This window comes from Tachyglossus aculeatus, chromosome 24 (assembly GCF_015852505.1).
Source record: "Tachyglossus aculeatus isolate mTacAcu1 chromosome 24, mTacAcu1.pri, whole genome shotgun sequence".
Taxonomy (NCBI): domain Eukaryota; kingdom Metazoa; phylum Chordata; class Mammalia; order Monotremata; family Tachyglossidae; genus Tachyglossus; species Tachyglossus aculeatus.
The window spans coordinates 10,758,925-10,775,703 of record NC_052089.1 but is presented as its reverse complement, the minus strand read 5'-3'; the positions used below and the strand labels follow the sequence as shown (position 1 = coordinate 10,775,703).

The 16,779-nt window shown below is 49.9% G+C and overlaps 2 protein-coding genes across 3 annotated transcripts in view; both read left to right on the top strand.

The window, feature by feature from the left end:
- CEP97 (centrosomal protein 97) overlaps positions 1-4,025 on the top strand; it is a 37,375-nt gene extending 33,350 nt beyond the window's left edge. The window contains exon 15 of the mRNA XM_038766147.1: positions 144-4,025. Within this exon, the coding sequence (XP_038622075.1) occupies positions 144-212 (69 nt within the window). The 3' untranslated portion in view covers positions 213-4,025. The remainder of the gene's footprint in view (positions 1-143) is intronic.
- Positions 4,026-5,820: 1,795 nt separating this feature from the next.
- NXPE3 (neurexophilin and PC-esterase domain family member 3) overlaps positions 5,821-16,779 on the top strand; it is a 40,902-nt gene continuing 29,943 nt past the window's right edge. The window contains exon 1 of one of the 2 annotated variants that reach the window (XM_038766113.1): positions 5,821-5,845. The gene's annotated coding sequence lies outside the window, so the exon portion shown is untranslated. Of the gene's footprint in view, positions 5,846-10,045; positions 10,134-16,779 lie in introns of those variants that run through there. The other variant, XM_038766111.1, reaches the window with a different exon arrangement.

Below are 16,779 nucleotides of genomic sequence, written 5' to 3'. Positions count from 1 at the left end.
ACGCACTTTATCTCTCAACGGCTGAATGGAGACTTCTTGTCCTTCGGCGAAGCATCCCCCCCGAAAGATCGTTTTCTTCAAGCGGTACTCTGGTTCAAGTATCTAACACCCTGGAATGCTTTTCTTTACGTTGTCATCTATAGCCTAGCCGAAACCGGGATCTCAGACCGCCAGCCGAGGGAAACCATTTTACGGAGCGTTCGGACACATGAAATGTGGTGCCGCGTGCGGGACTGGAGTTCACCGAGAGAGGAACAGATGACGGAATAAGATGAGTACACTGCGTTCATTTTTCTCCTTTTGATTTCCCTGAGAAGATCTGGGAAGACCTCGTAGGAGGAAAAGGGCAAAAAATCAGACCAGAGGATCTCTCCGTGGGAATATTCTGATTAAAAATAGGTATTTCAGGAGGTGTCAAAGTGTCGTAGAATGACATGTTTGAAACCCGGCTGACCTGAAACAGCGGTGGAGGGAAACCGTTTTTCTTGGCATCAAAAACAGTTAATTCAGGGATCGATGCCATTGAGAAAAGCATCACTTGGGATTTTTTCATCCTCCGAGTCAGTGCTTTTAAATGACTAAATCAGAGGTTACACCCACCCGATGGGTCCGATCTTTCTCCTTGCCCCCTTTGTTTTCACTTGTATTAAGAGTTTGAGGGTATCATTGTGAGGGATGTACATACCCAATTCGCTTCTCCCCTTAGATAAGGCAGGTTTTCAGGCAGGTTCGCATGCAGTAGCTGAGGGTTTGGGTTTGTTTTTTTTCCTTTGGTTTCCTTTTTTCTTTTCAGAAGAAAGATTAAAAACACAATTTCAGGCTCTGGGAAAGCACCGCTGTTACTTGAAGAAAGAATATCAGTGTATGTCTTGTTTTAGGGGAGAAAAAATCATAACCCTCACATAACAGAAAAAGACAGGGAAACACACCCAAACAAACCAAGAGAAAAATTCAGTGTCCAAATTAGTTTGGCCAAAGTATCATTTGGATTTATAAGATTTTATCTATTGATATGCTATTGGAAAATATGATGTTTCTAAAATAATTCCTACACAAGCCATCCCCCCCCCCCCAAAAAAAAAAAAATAAACCCACAGTGATGCTTCAACCTATGGCACTAGATGGTCACTTAAAGTGGATTTTAAAAGACCAGTTTTCATTCTGGTTGAAGAATCTCTTGTGAACTATTGTGAACTCTTCAAAGATTTCACCTGGCTCTTCAAAAATAAGATTTATTTGTCAACTAGCGGACCATACTTTCCACTTCAGGCCCATTTTAAACATGTCACAAATCGAGTGGAATTATATCGTGGGGTTATTAACAGTACTCAAGTGAAGAATTCTTTGTGATTTCGCTCCAAGAGATCCCAAATATTTTGCTAAGGAAATTTTCCCGTTGCGGCCCGAGCTCAAAATTAAATTCAGTGTGTGCTTTTTGTATCGTGACCCTGGGAGAAAATCTTATTGACTGCATGTCAAAAACAACTGAAGCACTTCATTGTTTGGATGATGATTTTGATATCTTTTGTGATGACTTCTAATTATTTCTCAACGCACATTTTCTAATTATTTCTCAATGCACATTTTAAGTGCCTCATTTGCCGCCAGTAACGAGTCAAAGAAAACTCAACTTACATTGCTCCAGTGCCAAAATACTACTCCTCAGCGAAATTCATTTTTCCAGGACAGCCGGAGAAATGTTAAGGTTCAGTATTACCCAAAGTAATCAGGTTTCAACTGGCAGGAAGTGGGGTTTTTAAAATTATATCAATCTTGTCGGAACTTCAGTGATTTCTGGTTCCTCTTAGATGTTCAAAATGGTTTCACTTCATGAAGATTTAGCAGGTTGGGCGATATTTTTCTTCTTTTGCCTTTGGAGAAGTTTTTGACCTTCAGACATCTTGGCAGGGTTTTTTTTCTTTGTCCTCCCTGCAATTGTACAGTTTATCTTGCATGTTTAGTCAATGTGAAATAGCTTGAATTTAGAATGTAGTGAGCGTGTGGGAAGAGGTGAAAAATTTGGCTAGAATGTGTTTGTCAGGGCTTAGAAAGGAATTCAAAGATGGGTTATCCGAACGTAAAGTACGTGTTTGAAACAGTACAGGAAGATGAAAAACTTGCACAATTAAAAAAAAACTCCATCTAAAGCTGCTACCGTCAAAAGAAAAGGGCCGAGTGAAAATGGCACTTGGGAGACGGATCAGAAGCGTATCGGAGAAGGAATTTGTGCAGCGGCGTAAGGATTCGAGTTTTTGTTCATCAAATGTTTGATTTACGTTTGGGGTCAGGAATGAAAAGGAACGGTCAGGTTATATGGATATTCATGTTCATGAATTTTTTCCTACTTTTAGCATCTATCAAGTAGGTTTCCGTACAAGATCTCTTATGTAGTTGAAGGATCAGTGTGTGGAGAATTTTGGATTTGCTGTGGTGTTATTCTGAACTGTGTGTTTCTTCAGATTTTTGTGGAATCGGGGCAAATCCAGTGGCTCTACAAATTCATTTTCCTGAAGTGGTGAGGAATTCCGTATCTTTCCACTAGAAATGAAGACTCTGAGCCTTGGGATAATAAGGAATTTTGTAACTTTTTATATTTAAAAAGCCTAACTTGTCCCTTATTTCTACCGTAGAGAAAGTTCCGTCACTCAGTGTAGCTTACTGAGCGCCTAAAATGGGCAGAGCACTGTACTAAGCAGCTGGGAGAGGACACCCCCAGCTGATTTCGCATAATCTTTTCACTATTTGGGGTGGGGAATAAAGAAGGGGAAAGAAACACAAGGGGGGCATGCATAAAAGTGCAGTTAAGCTGACTGAGTCTTAACAAAAGAGCTTTTATTTGGTGACGGAAGATGGGGTAGTAAGATAAATGAAAGTTACAAGCTTCACGTCAAAGCTACGTTGATGCCGAATGATCCGATGTAAAGCCCTGAATTTAATTGTCGCCGAAAGCTCTCGTTATGCCGGTTGGCACCTACATAACCTACTTTGGTTTGCTCTGTAATTTGCACGCCACCGTCAAAGTAGTAAATGGTACACTTTGCCGCTGAACTGTTTTCTGCGTGAGCGGATACCACTCTTCTTGTTAATCTGGAATGCCACCGCGCTGGCTAATTCGACGTTTTGTTCAACCGCTCACGCTGTCGTGTGTCTCCATCTCGTCTACTGAACCTTCTTTCCACTCGAGGCCGTTGGTTGGAGAAGCTGGCCGGACTTACGGACCCCGGGGATCCATCTCGGTTTATATTCGCAACTGAGTTTACAAAACGTTTAGTTGAGATACCTCGGTTCCCTCCGTTCGGCACCGGCGGGATTAGTCGCAGAAATTGAAAAGCGATTTGAAAACGTGTCCGTCGCCCACCGGCAACCAAGCGGTGAGGAGACTTTGTCTATCCTTAATGCGTCATTAAGTCGTTTTTGTTTTCGGACCGGGCACCCGGGAAAAGTAAATTTAAAGCACTTCAACCAAGGTCACCTATAAATATTAACAAGGGTTTCTCCGTTCATGGGGCGCTGAAGAAAACGGAGGTGGTTTTCAAAGAACGTTATCTACCGTGGTTGGAGTTGGGCTTCGCTGACCGTACCTTCATAGTGCCATATTAAAAATTCACTTCAAACCCGCCCCCACCAAAAAAGAACAAAAGCCTCAGTGAAAGCTCAAATGTGTGATTTGTAGTCACAATAAAAGGTGCTTCTATCTAAGAACGATCGCCACACCAAATCGCGTTTCCTTCCCTGACCGGAGTTGACGGTGGAAACCATTTCCATGGGGCCTTTATTTATTTTTTCAGTTGCATCTCTCTGAGTCTCACGGGAATTTTTACCTGCGACGCTAGAGATTTAATGAATAATCAGGTTTTGGTTTACTTCAGGTTTCTTGTAAGCGGCCACAGTGGATGTCTAAACGGACAACTGGGTTCAGTCCATGTATTTTCTATGAACGTTTACATTTTTTAATTCATTTTCTTAAGGCATTTTGTTTGTACCTCTGAGTTTCTAACTTTAAATAAATTATTTGTGTACTTGGATTCTTTGTCTCTGTAAAAATTCACTTCAAACCCGCCCCCCCCCCCCAAAAAAACAAAAGCCTCAGTGAATGCTTAAATATGTGATTTGTAAACGATTTTGCCACACCAAATTGCGTTTCCTTTCCCGCCCGGAGTTGACGGTGGAAACCATTCCATGGGGCCTTTATTTATTTTTCAGTTGCATTTCTTTGAGTCTTCACGGGAGTTTTTACCATAATTTTAACCATTATTTTTACCATAATTTTTAAATTATTTGTGTACTTGGATTCTTTTTATCTCTCTTTGTCATCTTCAGTAATAATAATGACCCCTTCTGCGGTTATGAATAATAGGTCAATGCCCAACTTTTAGCGGAGCGTTAAACCCACACATTGTGTAAGCATCTGTTACGGTTCATTCATTCATTCATTCATTCATTCAATCGTATTTATTGAGCGCTTACTGGGGCGCCTGCGCGGTGGGCGGGACCTCAGGTGGGCGGGGCCTCAGCTCCGGGGGCGCCTGCGCAATGGGCGGGCCTCAGAAGTGGGCGTGGCCTCTGCTCTGGAGGCGTGGCCTTAGAGGCGGGCGGGGCCACTGCTTTGGGGCGCCTGCGCGTTGGCCGTGGCCTCAGAAGTCGGCGGGGCCTCTGAGGTGGGCGTGGCCTCCGCCCTGCGGCACCTGCGCCGAGGCCACAGAAAGTGGGCGTGGCCTCCGTTCTGGGGGGCGGGGCCTCAGGGTGGGCGTGGCCTCAGGGTGGGCGTGGCCTCCGCTCTGGAGGCGGGACCTCTTCGCGGTGGGCGTGGCCTCCGTTCTGGAGGCGGGACCTCTTCCCGACGGGCGTGTCCTCCGTTCTGGGGGCGGGCCCTCTTCACGGTGGGCGTGGCCTCCGCTCTGGGGCGCCGGCGCGGTGGGCGCGGCCTCAGAGGTGGGCGTGGCCTCCGTTCCGGGGACGGCCCCTGCTGAGTGGGCGTGGCTTCCGCTCTGTGGGCGGGGCCTCCGCCCCTGGGACGGTCTGCTTGTGGGCGCGGCCTCAGAAGTGGGCGTGGCCTCCACTCCGGGGACGGGGGCCTTAGAGGTGGGCGGGGCCTCGGATGTGGGCGTGGCCTCGGCGCGGGGGGCGGGGCATCAGAGCTGGGGCCCGGATGGGGGCGTGGCCTCTGCGCAGCGGGGCGGCGCCTCGAGGCCTCAGAAAGCCGTTGTTGGGCAGGGACCGTCTCTCTATGTTGCCACCGTGTCCCTCCCAAGCTGTTAGTCCAGTGGTCCGCACACAGTAAGCGCTCAATAAATGCGATTGAATGAATGCAGCGGGCGGGGCCTCTGCGCTGGGGGCGGGGCCTCGAGGCCTCGGGGCAGGCCGGTGCCCGGATGCGGGCGTGTCCTCTGCGCGGTGGGCGGGGCCTCAGGGGCGGGCGGTGGGTGCCCGGGTGTGGGCGTGGCCTCGAGGCCTCAGACGGGCGGCGGATGCCCGGGTGTGGGCGTGGCCTCGACGCGGTGGGCGGGGCCTCAGGGGCGGTGGGGGGGGTGGGTGCCCGGGCGTGGGCGCGGCCTCTGCGCGGGGGGCGTGGCCCCTATGTGGGCGGGGCCTCAGGGGCCTCAGGCGGGCGGCGGGTGCCCGGATGTGGGCGGGGCCCCGTGCGGTGGGCGGGGCCTCGGGGGCCTCACGGGGGCGGTGGGGGCCCGGATGTGGGCGGGGCCCCGGCCGGCCATGGTGGCGGCTGAGGAGGAGGAGGAGGAGGAGGACGACGAAGACGACGAAGACGACGAGGAGGAGGAGGACGAAGACGAGGACGAAGACGAGGAGGAGGAGGAGGAGGAGGCGGCGGAGGCTTTCGTTGCGGGTGAGCGTCCCGAGCCGAAGCTTTTCTGCCGACCCCCTTGCCTCCCTCCCCCCCCCCGTGTGTGTCCGTCTTATTTGCGCGTCGCTTTTGGTTCCCGTGTTTGTGCGGAGCCCTGCGCCCAGCGAGGAGGGACAGCGGACCCCCCCCACGACCCCCCCCCCATCCCGCTTAGCACAGCGCTTTGCCCATGGTAAGGCCTTAACGGATGCCATGGTGGGCATCCCCTGTGGCCTCACCCCCCATTCAGCGCCCCCAGCCCTCTGCCCTCCTGCCCCCCGCATCCCTCCCCATCGCCCACAGACCCCTGGGGCCTTCAGCCTCCTCCAGGCACCCTCCATCCTCCGCCTCCTCCTCCTCCCCATCTTCCTCCTCCTGATCCTCCTCCTCCCCCTCTCCGTCCTCCTCCTCCTCCTCTCCATCTTCCTCTTCTTCCCCATCCTCTTCCTCCTATTCATCCTCCCCCCCTTCCTCCTCCTCCCCATCGTCCTTCCCCTTCTGGTCCTCCCCATCCTCCTCCTCCTCCTCCTCCTCCTCCCCATTCTCCTCCTCCTGATCATCCTCCCCATCATCCTCCATCTCCCCATCATCCTTCTCCTCCGGGTCCTCTGGCTCTCCTCCCCATCCTCCTTCTCCTTCTCCCCATTCTCCTCCTCCTGATCCTCCTCCCCATCTTCCTCTTCTTCCCCATCCTCTTCCTCCTAATCATCCTGTCCATCATCCTCCTTCTCCCCATCATCCTTCTCCTCGTGTTTCTCCTCCCCATCCTCTTCCTTCTCCTCCTCCCCATTCTCCTCCTCCTGATCCTCCTGATCCTCCTCCCCATCTTCCTCTTCTTCCCCATCCTCTTCCTCCTAATCATCCTCCTCATCATCCTCCTTCTCCCCATCATCCTTCTCCTCCTGGTCCTCCTGGTTCTCCTCCCCATCCTCCTCCTCCTCCTGATCCTCCTCCTCTCTATCCTCCTCCTCCTCCTCCTCCTCCCCCATCTTCCTCTTCTTCTCCATCCTCTTCTTCCTAATCATCCTCCCCCCCCTCCTCCTCCCCATCCTCCTCTTTCTCCCCATCCTCCTTCTCCTCCCTATCCTCTTCCTGGTCCTCCTTCTCCCCCTCCCCCTCCTCCTCCCCATCCCCTTCTTCCTCCTGCGCCTCGTGGTTCTCCTCCTCCTCTCGGTCCTCCCGGTCCTCCTCCGCTCTTCCCCTCCCAATCCCGTTTTTTCCACAGGCTCCTTTCCCATCCCCGGCTCCCCAGGCCAGCCTCGCAGCGGGGGAGAGATGGGGTGGTGGGGGGGGGGGGGGAGATGGGAGGGAGGGTTGGAGTGCTGTCTTGGCCGCCGCCCGGGCTGCTGCAGCTCTGCGGGTTCAGGGAGGGAGGGATGGATGGATGGATGGAGGGCCGGGGCAGGCCGGATTCGGGGGTGAGGGGTGGGCACATCCCAGACGGAGCCCAGAATCCACGCTGGACTGCAGCCGCAGAGCGATGGGGGCGAGAAGAGGCTCCACCTGCCCGGCCGGGCCGCTGGAGAACGCTTGATTTCCTTTTCCCAGGCAGTGCCAGCCCAGACCCCCACCCACAAGGACGGCAGCGTCTCGCCCTCTTTTCCAGACTGCTGCATCCCCTCCCTCTGACCCAGCCTGGGACCTTCCCCGCACTCCAGGAATTCCCCCACCCCCAGTTCCTTCCCCCGGACCCCCTCTTCTCTGGCTCTGTAGGGTATTGAAGCGCCTGCTTACCCTGTGCCCACACTAAGCCCTGGGTGGGACACAGACTAGCCAGGTTGGACCCGGTCCGTGTCCCACGGGGGACGCACAGTCTGATTTCCCGTTTTCCAGACGAGCAACCGAGGCCCGGGGAAGCAGAGTGACTCGCCCGAGGTCACGAAGCCGACCGGATTAGAACCCGGGTCCTTAATAATAATAACGACGGCATTTGTCAAGAGCTTACTCTGTGCCAAGCACATCAAGTTGTCATCGTCAATCGTATTTATTGAGCGCTTACTACGTGCAGGGCACTGGACTAAGCGCTTGGGAAGTACAAATCGGCAACATACAGAGACGGTCCCCACCCAACAGTGGGCTCACAGTCTAAACGTGGGGCTCGCAGCCTCCACCCCCATTTTCCAGACGAGGCGACGGAGGCACCGAGGAGTGAAGTGCTCTGCCCGAGGCCACGCAGCGGACAGGTGGCGCGGCCGGGATTCGAACCCGTGACCTTCCAACTCCTGAGCCCGTGCTCTGTCCGCCGGCCCACTTTTCTAGGTCTTCGGGGGGGCAGCCGACGACGGCTCGGTCCCGGCTGCCCCCGGGCTGGTTTGTAGGAAGGGTGGCAGGACCCGGGACGGTAGAAGAGGCGGCGGAAGAGCAAGGTGGGCCTGGGGGAGGCTCTCGGCTCTCTCCGTTTGCTCAGAAATTTGTGAGGGAAGCTATTGTAGGGAACTCCATCCGACAGTTGTCCCCGCTGCCTTACTCCGGGATCCTTTCTCCCCGTTGCCTCTCCCTCCTGTCCCCGTTTCCCAACCCCTGTGGCTTGTCCGGGCCCGTTATTGGGTCTCCACCTTGGTGGGAGAGGCTCGAGGCTTGAAGTACCGTCACTTAGTGGAAAGAAATGTTTCCTGGGTTCTCATCCCGGCTCTGCCACGTGGGTGACCAGTCACTTCACTCCTCTGCACCTCAGTTCCCTCTTCGGCAAAGCGAGGATTCGATTCCCGTTCTTCCCTTAGGAATAATAATAGTGGTGTTTGTTAAGCGCTTTCTATGTGCCAAGCACCGTTCTAAGCACGGTGATCGGGTTGTCCCATGGTGGGGGCTCACAGTCTTCATCCCCATTTTGCAGGCGAGGTAACTGAGGCACGGAGAAGTGAGGTGACTTGTCCACAGTCACACAGCTGACAGCCGGCGGAGCCGGGATTTGAACCCCTGACCTCTGACTCCAAAGCCCGGGCTCTTTTCCACCGAACCATGCTGCTTCTACTTCCCCCTCGTCCCCCTCTCCATCCCCCCCATCTTACCTCCTTCCCTTCCCCGCAGCACCTGTATATATGTATATATGTTTGTACATGTTTATTACTCTATTTTACTTGTATATATCTGTATTATTTATTTTATTTTGTTAGTATGTTTGGTTTTGTTCTCTGTCTCCCCCTTTTAGACTGGGAGCCCACTGTTGGGTAGGGACTGTCTCTCTATGTTGCCAATTTGTACTTCCCAAGCGCTTACTACAGTGCTCTGCACATAGTAAGCGCTCAATAAATACGATTGATTGATTGATTGATTCTACTTAGATGGTGAGTCCCATCGCGGGGGGGCCTTATTATCTTGTATCTACCCAGCGCTTAGTACGGTACCCGGCGCATAGCAAGCTATTATTAGTATTACTCTTATTATTATTGTGTGAGCAAATTGCCTCGGGGGAATTTAAGCCCATCTCTTCTGCCCTTCTCCATTGTCCCTTTCAAGGTCATAGATGGGTACGATTCTTGATTGCATGGGGTTAACGGTTAATGCGTGTTGTCGTACTTATGCTGTCTCGTCATGGTAGGTGGGGACAGGTACACGCATTTAGTGACATTTAGTTACATTTATTTACATCACATTCGCATTTACCTAGCGTTTTTACCCCCGTAACACTTCGTAATCCTCATTTCCCCCCTTTAGACTGTGAGCCCACCGTTGGGTAGGGACCGTCTCTCTATGTTGCCGACTTGTACTTCCCAAGCGCTTAGTACAGTGCTCTGCACACAGTAAGTGCTCGATAAATACGACTGAATCTACGTGCCAAGCACTGCCCTAATAACTGGGGCAGATAATCAGGTCCCACATGGGGTTCATAGACTAAGAGAATCAATAATAATAATAATAATAATGGCATTTATTAAGTGCTTACCATGTGCAAAGCACTGTTCTAAGCGCTGGAGAGGTTACAAAGTGATCCGGTTGTCCCACGGGGGGTTCACAGTCTTAATCCCCATTTTACAGATGAGGGAACTGAGGCCCAGAGAAGTTAAGTGACTTGCCCAAAGTCACACAGCTGGCAATTGGCAGAGGCGGGATTTGAACCCATGACCTCTGACTCCAAAGCCCGTGCTCTTTCCACTGAGCCACGCTGCTTCTCTATCAATCGCTGCTCAATCAATCGTATTTATTGAGCGCTTACTATGTGCAGAGCACTGTACTAAGCGCTTGAACAGGTATCGAATACCCATTTTGGAGATGATGGAACTGAGGCCCGGAGAAGTTGAAGTGGCTGTCCAAGGAAGGCTCAGAACAGGGTGGACAGACAATAAAATGAAAGGTGGGGGTTTTTAACCTTAAATGGGTGTTTTGAGTGTTTTTTTTCTTTTGAACTTGTAGGTAATAATCATAATAATAATGATAGCATTTATTAAGCCATCTTACCTCCTTCCGTTCCCCACAGCACCTGTATATATGTATATACGTTTGTACATATTTATTACTCTATTTTACTTGTACATACCTACTCTATTTTATTTTGGTAGTATGGTTTTGTTCTCTGTCTCCCCCTTTTAGACTGTGAGCCCACTGTTGGGTAGGGACTGTCTCTCTATGTTGCCAATTTGTACTTCCCAAGCGCTTAGTACAGTGCTCTGCACACAGTAAGTGCTCAATAAATTGATTGATTGATTGATTTTCACAATTCCCTGGGGTTAGAGGGGTTTTGCTCACGGGCGTGTCAGCAAGCAAAGTCAAGATCCGTGAGTTGTGAGCGGCTGTTATACTGTTAGATCGTACTCTCCCACGTGCTCAGTACGGTGCTCTGCACGCAGGAAGCGTTCAATAAATACCTCTTCAAGGCATGAATGTCACGACCGGGCCCAAATGGGACCCGTGGGCAGACTCGAAGAAGGATAGCAAGGAATTTGAAAAACAATAAATGACAGCCAACAAAGCAAGCATGCCTGGCTTTTTAAGGGCGGGTTTCCGGGCCATTGGCCTTGGAGCCTTGGGTGTCTGACCCTATAAAAAAATAATAATAATGATGGTATTTATTAATAATTATAATAATGATGGTATTTGTTCGGCGCTTATTATGTGCCAAGCGCTGTTCTAAGCACCGGGGTAGATGCAAGTCCCCCTTCTAGACTGTGAGCCCACTGTTGGGTAGGGACCGTCTCTATATGTTGCCAACTTGTACATCCCAAGCGCTCAGTACAGTGCTCTGCACACAGTAAGCGCTCAATAAATACGATTAAAAAAAAAAAAAGCCCATCAGGTTGTCCCACGTGGGTCTCACAGTCTCCATCCTCATTTTACAGATGAGGTCACTGAGGCCCAGCGAAGTGAAGTGACTTGCCCAGAGTCACACAGCTGATAAGCGGAGAAGCAGCGTGGCTCAGTGGAAAGAGCCCGGGCTTTGGAGTCAGAGGTCATGGGTTCGAATCCCGGCTCCGCCACATGTCTGCTGTGTGACCTTGGGCAAGTCACTTCACTTCTCTGAGCCTCAGTTACCTCATCTGTAAAATGGGGGTGAAGACTGTGAGCCCCATGTGGGGCAACCTGATTACTTTGTATCCCCCCAAGCGCTTAGAACAGTGCTTTGCACATAGTAAGCGCTTAACAGATGCCAACATTATTATTATTATTATTAAGCGGCGAAGGCGGAATTAGAACCCACGACCTCTGAGTCCCAAGCCCTTGCCCCCGCCCCCAAGCCTCGCTCGTATTTGTTAAGTGCTTACCACGTGCCAAGCACCGTACTAAGCGCGGGGGTGAGTGCAAGCAAATCGGGCTGGACTCCCGAGTCCCCCATGGGGCTCGCAGCCTCAATCCCCATTTTACAGAGGAGGTAACTGAGGCCCAGAGAAGTGAAGTGACTTGCCCGAGGTCACCGAGCCGGGATTAGAACCCACGACCTTCCGACCCCCGGGCCCGTGCTCCGTCCGTTAGGCCGTGCTGCTTCTCTGAACGCCCAAGGATTTGGTGGCTGTGGCACGCCCCTGGTGCGAAAGGGGCTTCAGTCCATATGGATTGAGCAATCCATCAATAGTATTGATTAAGCGCTTACTATGTGCAAAGCACTGTTCTAAGCGTTTGGGAGAATACAGGAGAACAGAGGCGGTAGACACCCTCCCTGCCCGCAAAGACAAGCGGGGATGGTCTCTCTCTATGGCTGAATTGTCCTTTCCAAGCACTTCGTACGGTGCTCGGCACGCAGTAAGTGCTCCATTAATACGATTGAATAATAATAATAGCAATAATAATGGCATGTATTAAGCGCTTACTATGTGCAAAGCACTGTTCTAAGCGTTTGGGAGAATACAGTAGAACAGAGGTGGTAGACGACGCTCCCTGCCTGCAAAGACAAGCGGGGATGGTCTCTCTCTCTATGGCTGAATTGTCCTTTCCAAGTGCTTCGTACGGTGCTCGGCATGCAGTAAGTGCTCCATGAATACGATTGAATAATAATAATAATGGCATTTATTAAGCACTTACTATGTGCAAAGCACTGTTCTAAGCGTTTGGGAGAATACAGTAGAACAGAGGCGGTAGACACGCTCCCTGCCCGCAAAGACAAGTGGGGATGGTCTCTCTCTATGGCTGAATTGTCCTTTCAAAACGCTTCGTACGGTGCTTGGCATGCAGTAAGTGCTCCATGAATACGATTGAATAATAATAATAACAATAATAATGGCATGTATTAAGCGCTTACTATGTGCAAAGCACTGTTCTAAGCGTTTGGGAGAATGCAGTAGAACAGAGGTAGTAGACGACGCTCCCTGCCCGCAAAGACAAGCGGGGATGGTCTCTCTCTATGGCTGAATTGTCCTTTCCAAGCACTTCGTACGGTGCCCGGCACGCAGTAAGTGCTCCATGAATACGATTGAATAATAATAATAATAATAATGGCATTTATTAAGTGCTTACTATGTGCAAAGCACTGTTCTAAGCATTTGGGAGAATACAGTAGAACAGAGGCGGTAGACACGCTCCCTGCCCGCAAAGACAAGTGGGGACGGTCTCTCTCTATGGCTGAATTGTCCTTTCAAAACGCTTCGTACGGTGCTCGGCACGCAGTAAGTGCTCCATGAATACGATTGAATAATAATAATAGCAATAATAATGGCATGTATTAAGCGCTTACTATGTGCAAAGCACTGTTCTAAGCGTTTGGGAGAATGCAGTAGAACAGAGGTAGTAGACGACGCTCCCTGCCCGCAAAGACAAGCGGGGATGATCTCTCTCTCTATGGCTGAATTGTCCTTTCCAAGCACTTCGTACGGTGCCCGGCACGCAGTAAGTGCTCCATGAATACGATTGAATAATAATAATAATAATAATGGCATTTATTAAGCGCTTACTATGTGCAAAGCACTGTTCTAAGCATTTGGGAGAATACAGTAGAACAGAGGCGGTAGACACGCTCCCTGCCCGCAAAGACAAGCGGGGACGGTCTCTCTCTATGGCTGAATTGTCCTTTCCAAGCGCTTCGTACGGTGCTCGGCATGCAGTAAGTGCTCCATGAATACGATTGAATAATAATAATAATAATGGCATTTATTAAGTGCTTACAATGTGCAAAGCACCGTTCTAAGCGTTTGGGAGAATACAGTAGAACAGAGGTGGTAGACGACGCTCCCTGCCCGCAAAGACAAGCGGGGATGGTCTCTCTCTATGGCTGAATTGTCCTTTCCAAGCGCTTCGTACGGTGCTCGGCACGCAGTAAGTGCTCCATGAATACGATTGAATAATAATAATAGCAATAATAATGGCATGTATTAAGCGCTTACTATGTGCAAAGCACTGTTCTAAGCGTTTGGGAGAATACAGTAGAACAGAGGTGGTAGACGACGCTCCCTGCCTGCAAAGACAAGCGGGGATGGTCTCTCTCTCTATGGCTGAATTGTCCTTTCCAAGTGCTTCGTACGGTGCTCGGCATGCAGTAAGTGCTCCATGAATACGATTGAATAATAATAATAATAATAATGGCATTTATTAAGTGCTTACAATGTGCAAAGCACCGTTCTAAGCGTTTGGGAGAATACAGTAGAACAGAGGTGGTAGACGACGCTACCTGCCCGCAAAGACAAGCGGGGATGGTCTCTCTCTATGGCTGAATTGTCCTTTCCAAGCGCTTTGTACGGTGCCCGGCACGCAGTAAGTGCTCCATGAATACGATTGAATAATAATAATAATAATAATAATGGCATTTATTAAGGGCTTACTATGTGCAAAGCACTGTTCTAAGCGTTTGGGAGAATACAGTAGAACAGAGGTGGTAGACACGCTCCCTTGCCCGCAAAGACAAGCGGGGATGGTCTCTCTCAATGGCTGAATTGTCCTTTCCAAGCGCTTCGTACAGTGCTCGGCACGCAGTAAGTGCTCCATAAATACAGTTGAATAATAATAACAATAATGGCATTTATTAAGCGCTTACTATGTGCTAAAGCACTGTTCTAAGCGTTTGGGAGAATACAGTAGAACAGAGGCGGTAGACACGCTCCCTGCCCGCAAAGACAAGCGGGGACGGTCTCTCTCTATGGCTGAATTGTCCTTTCCAAGCGCTTCGTACGGTGCTCGGCACGCAGTAAGTGCTCCATGAATACGATTGAATAATAATAATAATAATAATGGCATTTATTAAGGGCTTACTATGTGCAAAGCACTGTTCTAAGCGTTTGAGAGAATACAGTAGAACATAGGTGGTAGACACGCTCCCTGCCCGCAAAGACAAGCGGGGATGGTCTCTCTCTCTATGGCTGAATTGTCCTTTCCAAGCGCTTCGTACGGTGCTCGGCATGCAGTAAGTGCTCCATGAATACGATTGAATAATAATAATAATAATAATAGTAATAATAATAATAATGGCATTTATTAAGTGCTTACTATGTGCAAAGCACTGTTCTAAGCGCTGGGGGGATGCAAGGTGATCGGGTTGTCCCACGTGGGGCTCACAGTCTTCATCCCCATTATCCAGATGAGGGAACTGAGGCCCAGAGAAGTGAAGTGACTTGCACAGCTGACAAGTGGCGGAGCTGGGATTTGAACCCATGACCTCTGGCTCCAAAGCCCGTGTCCTTTCCACCGAGCCACGCTGCTTCTCTAATGAAGCATAAAGAAATGAATTTATTCAAAAGGGATTCCTTTTGCGCAGTCGCCACAGGGCTACCGAAGGGGCAGTCCTGACAGCGAAGCAGTAGGGCCTAGTGGAAAGAGCACGGAGTCAGAGGACCTGGGTTCTAATCCCGGCTCCGCCACGTGTCGTCTGCTGTGTGACCAAGTCTTTTCTGCGGCTCGGTTCCCTCGTCTGTAAAAGGGCGGTTAAATAATAATAATAATAATGATGGCATTTATTAAGTGCTTACTGTGTGCAAAGCACTGTTCTAAGCGCCTAAATCCTTCTCCATCCTTCTTAGCCTGTGAGACTGGGACTGATTAACTGGTAGAGTGCTCTGCACATAGTAAGCGCTCAATAAATACGATTGATGATGGTATCTGCCTCAGCCCTGATGACAACAGTGCTGGGCACATAGTAAGCGCTTAACCAGAGGCCTTCCCAGACTGAGCCCCCTCCTTTCCCTCCTCCTCCTCCCCTTCCCCACTGCCTTACCTCCTTCCCCTCCCCACAGCATAATGATAATAATAATAATGGCATTTATTAAGCACTTACTATGTGCAAAGCACTGTTCTAAGCGCTGGGGAGGTTACAAGGTGATCCAGTTGTCCCACCTGGGGCTCACAGTCTTAATCCCCATTTTACAGTTGAGGTAACTGAGGCCCAGAGAAGTGAAGTGACTGGCCCAAAGTCACACCGCTAACAATTGGCGGAGCCGGGATTTGAACCCATGACCCCTGACTCCAAAGCCCGGGCTCTTTCCACTGAGCCACGCTGCTTCTCAATAATAGTAATAATAATGGCATAATAATAATATGGGAGTGTTTCTGGATCCATTTCATCCCCTCCAAGTCTCTTTTTGACACATGTATATATGTATATACCTGTATATATGTTTGTAACAAATGCCATCATTATTATTATTCTTCTTCTAGACTGTGAGCCCACTGTTGGGTAGGGACCAATATGTATATATGTTTGTACATATTTATTACTCTATTTTACTTGTACATATCTATTCTATTTATTTTATTTTGTTAATGTGTTTGGTTTTGTTCTCTGTCTCCCCCTTTTAGACTGTGAGCCCACTGTTGGGTAGGGACTGTCTCTAGATGTTGCCAGCTTGGACTTCCCAAGCGCTTAGTACAGTGCTCTGCACACAGTAAGCGCTCAAATACGATTGATTGATTGTACATATTTATTACTCTGTTTATTTTACTTGTGCATATTTATTCTATTTATTTTATCTTGTTAATATGTTTTGTTTTGTTGTCTGTCTCCCCCTTCTAGACTGTGAGCCAAGCGCTTAGTACAGTGCTCTGCACACAGTAAGCGCTCAATAAGTACGATTGATTGATCGATTGAGCCCGCTGTTGGGTAGGGACCGTCTCTAGATGTTGCCGACTTGGACTTCTCAAGCGCTTAGCACAGTGCCCTGCACACAGTAAGCGCTCAATAAATACGACTGAATGGATGAACCAGAACCGTGATCGATGAGGGAATCCAGCACGTGCGCGGTTGGTCCTTCGGGAAAGGATGTCCAGCACGCTTCCGGTCACTTCAGTCGTATTTATTGAGCGCTTACTGTGTGCAGAGCACTGTACTAAGCGCTCGGGAAGTACTAGTTGGCAAGTCGGTCACTTGCAGTTCAACAGCACCGTCGTCTTTACCAGGGGCTGGATTGAGGCTTTGGGGGCGCCTCGTGGGGAGAGAGAAGGAGGTAAGGTTGGGTAGGGACTGTCTCTATATGTTGCCCATTTGTACTTCCCAAGCGCTTAGTACAGTGCTCTGCACATAGTAAGCGCTCAATAAATACGATTGATGATGATGATGATGATGAGAGAGTCAGTACGCACCGATGCCGTGC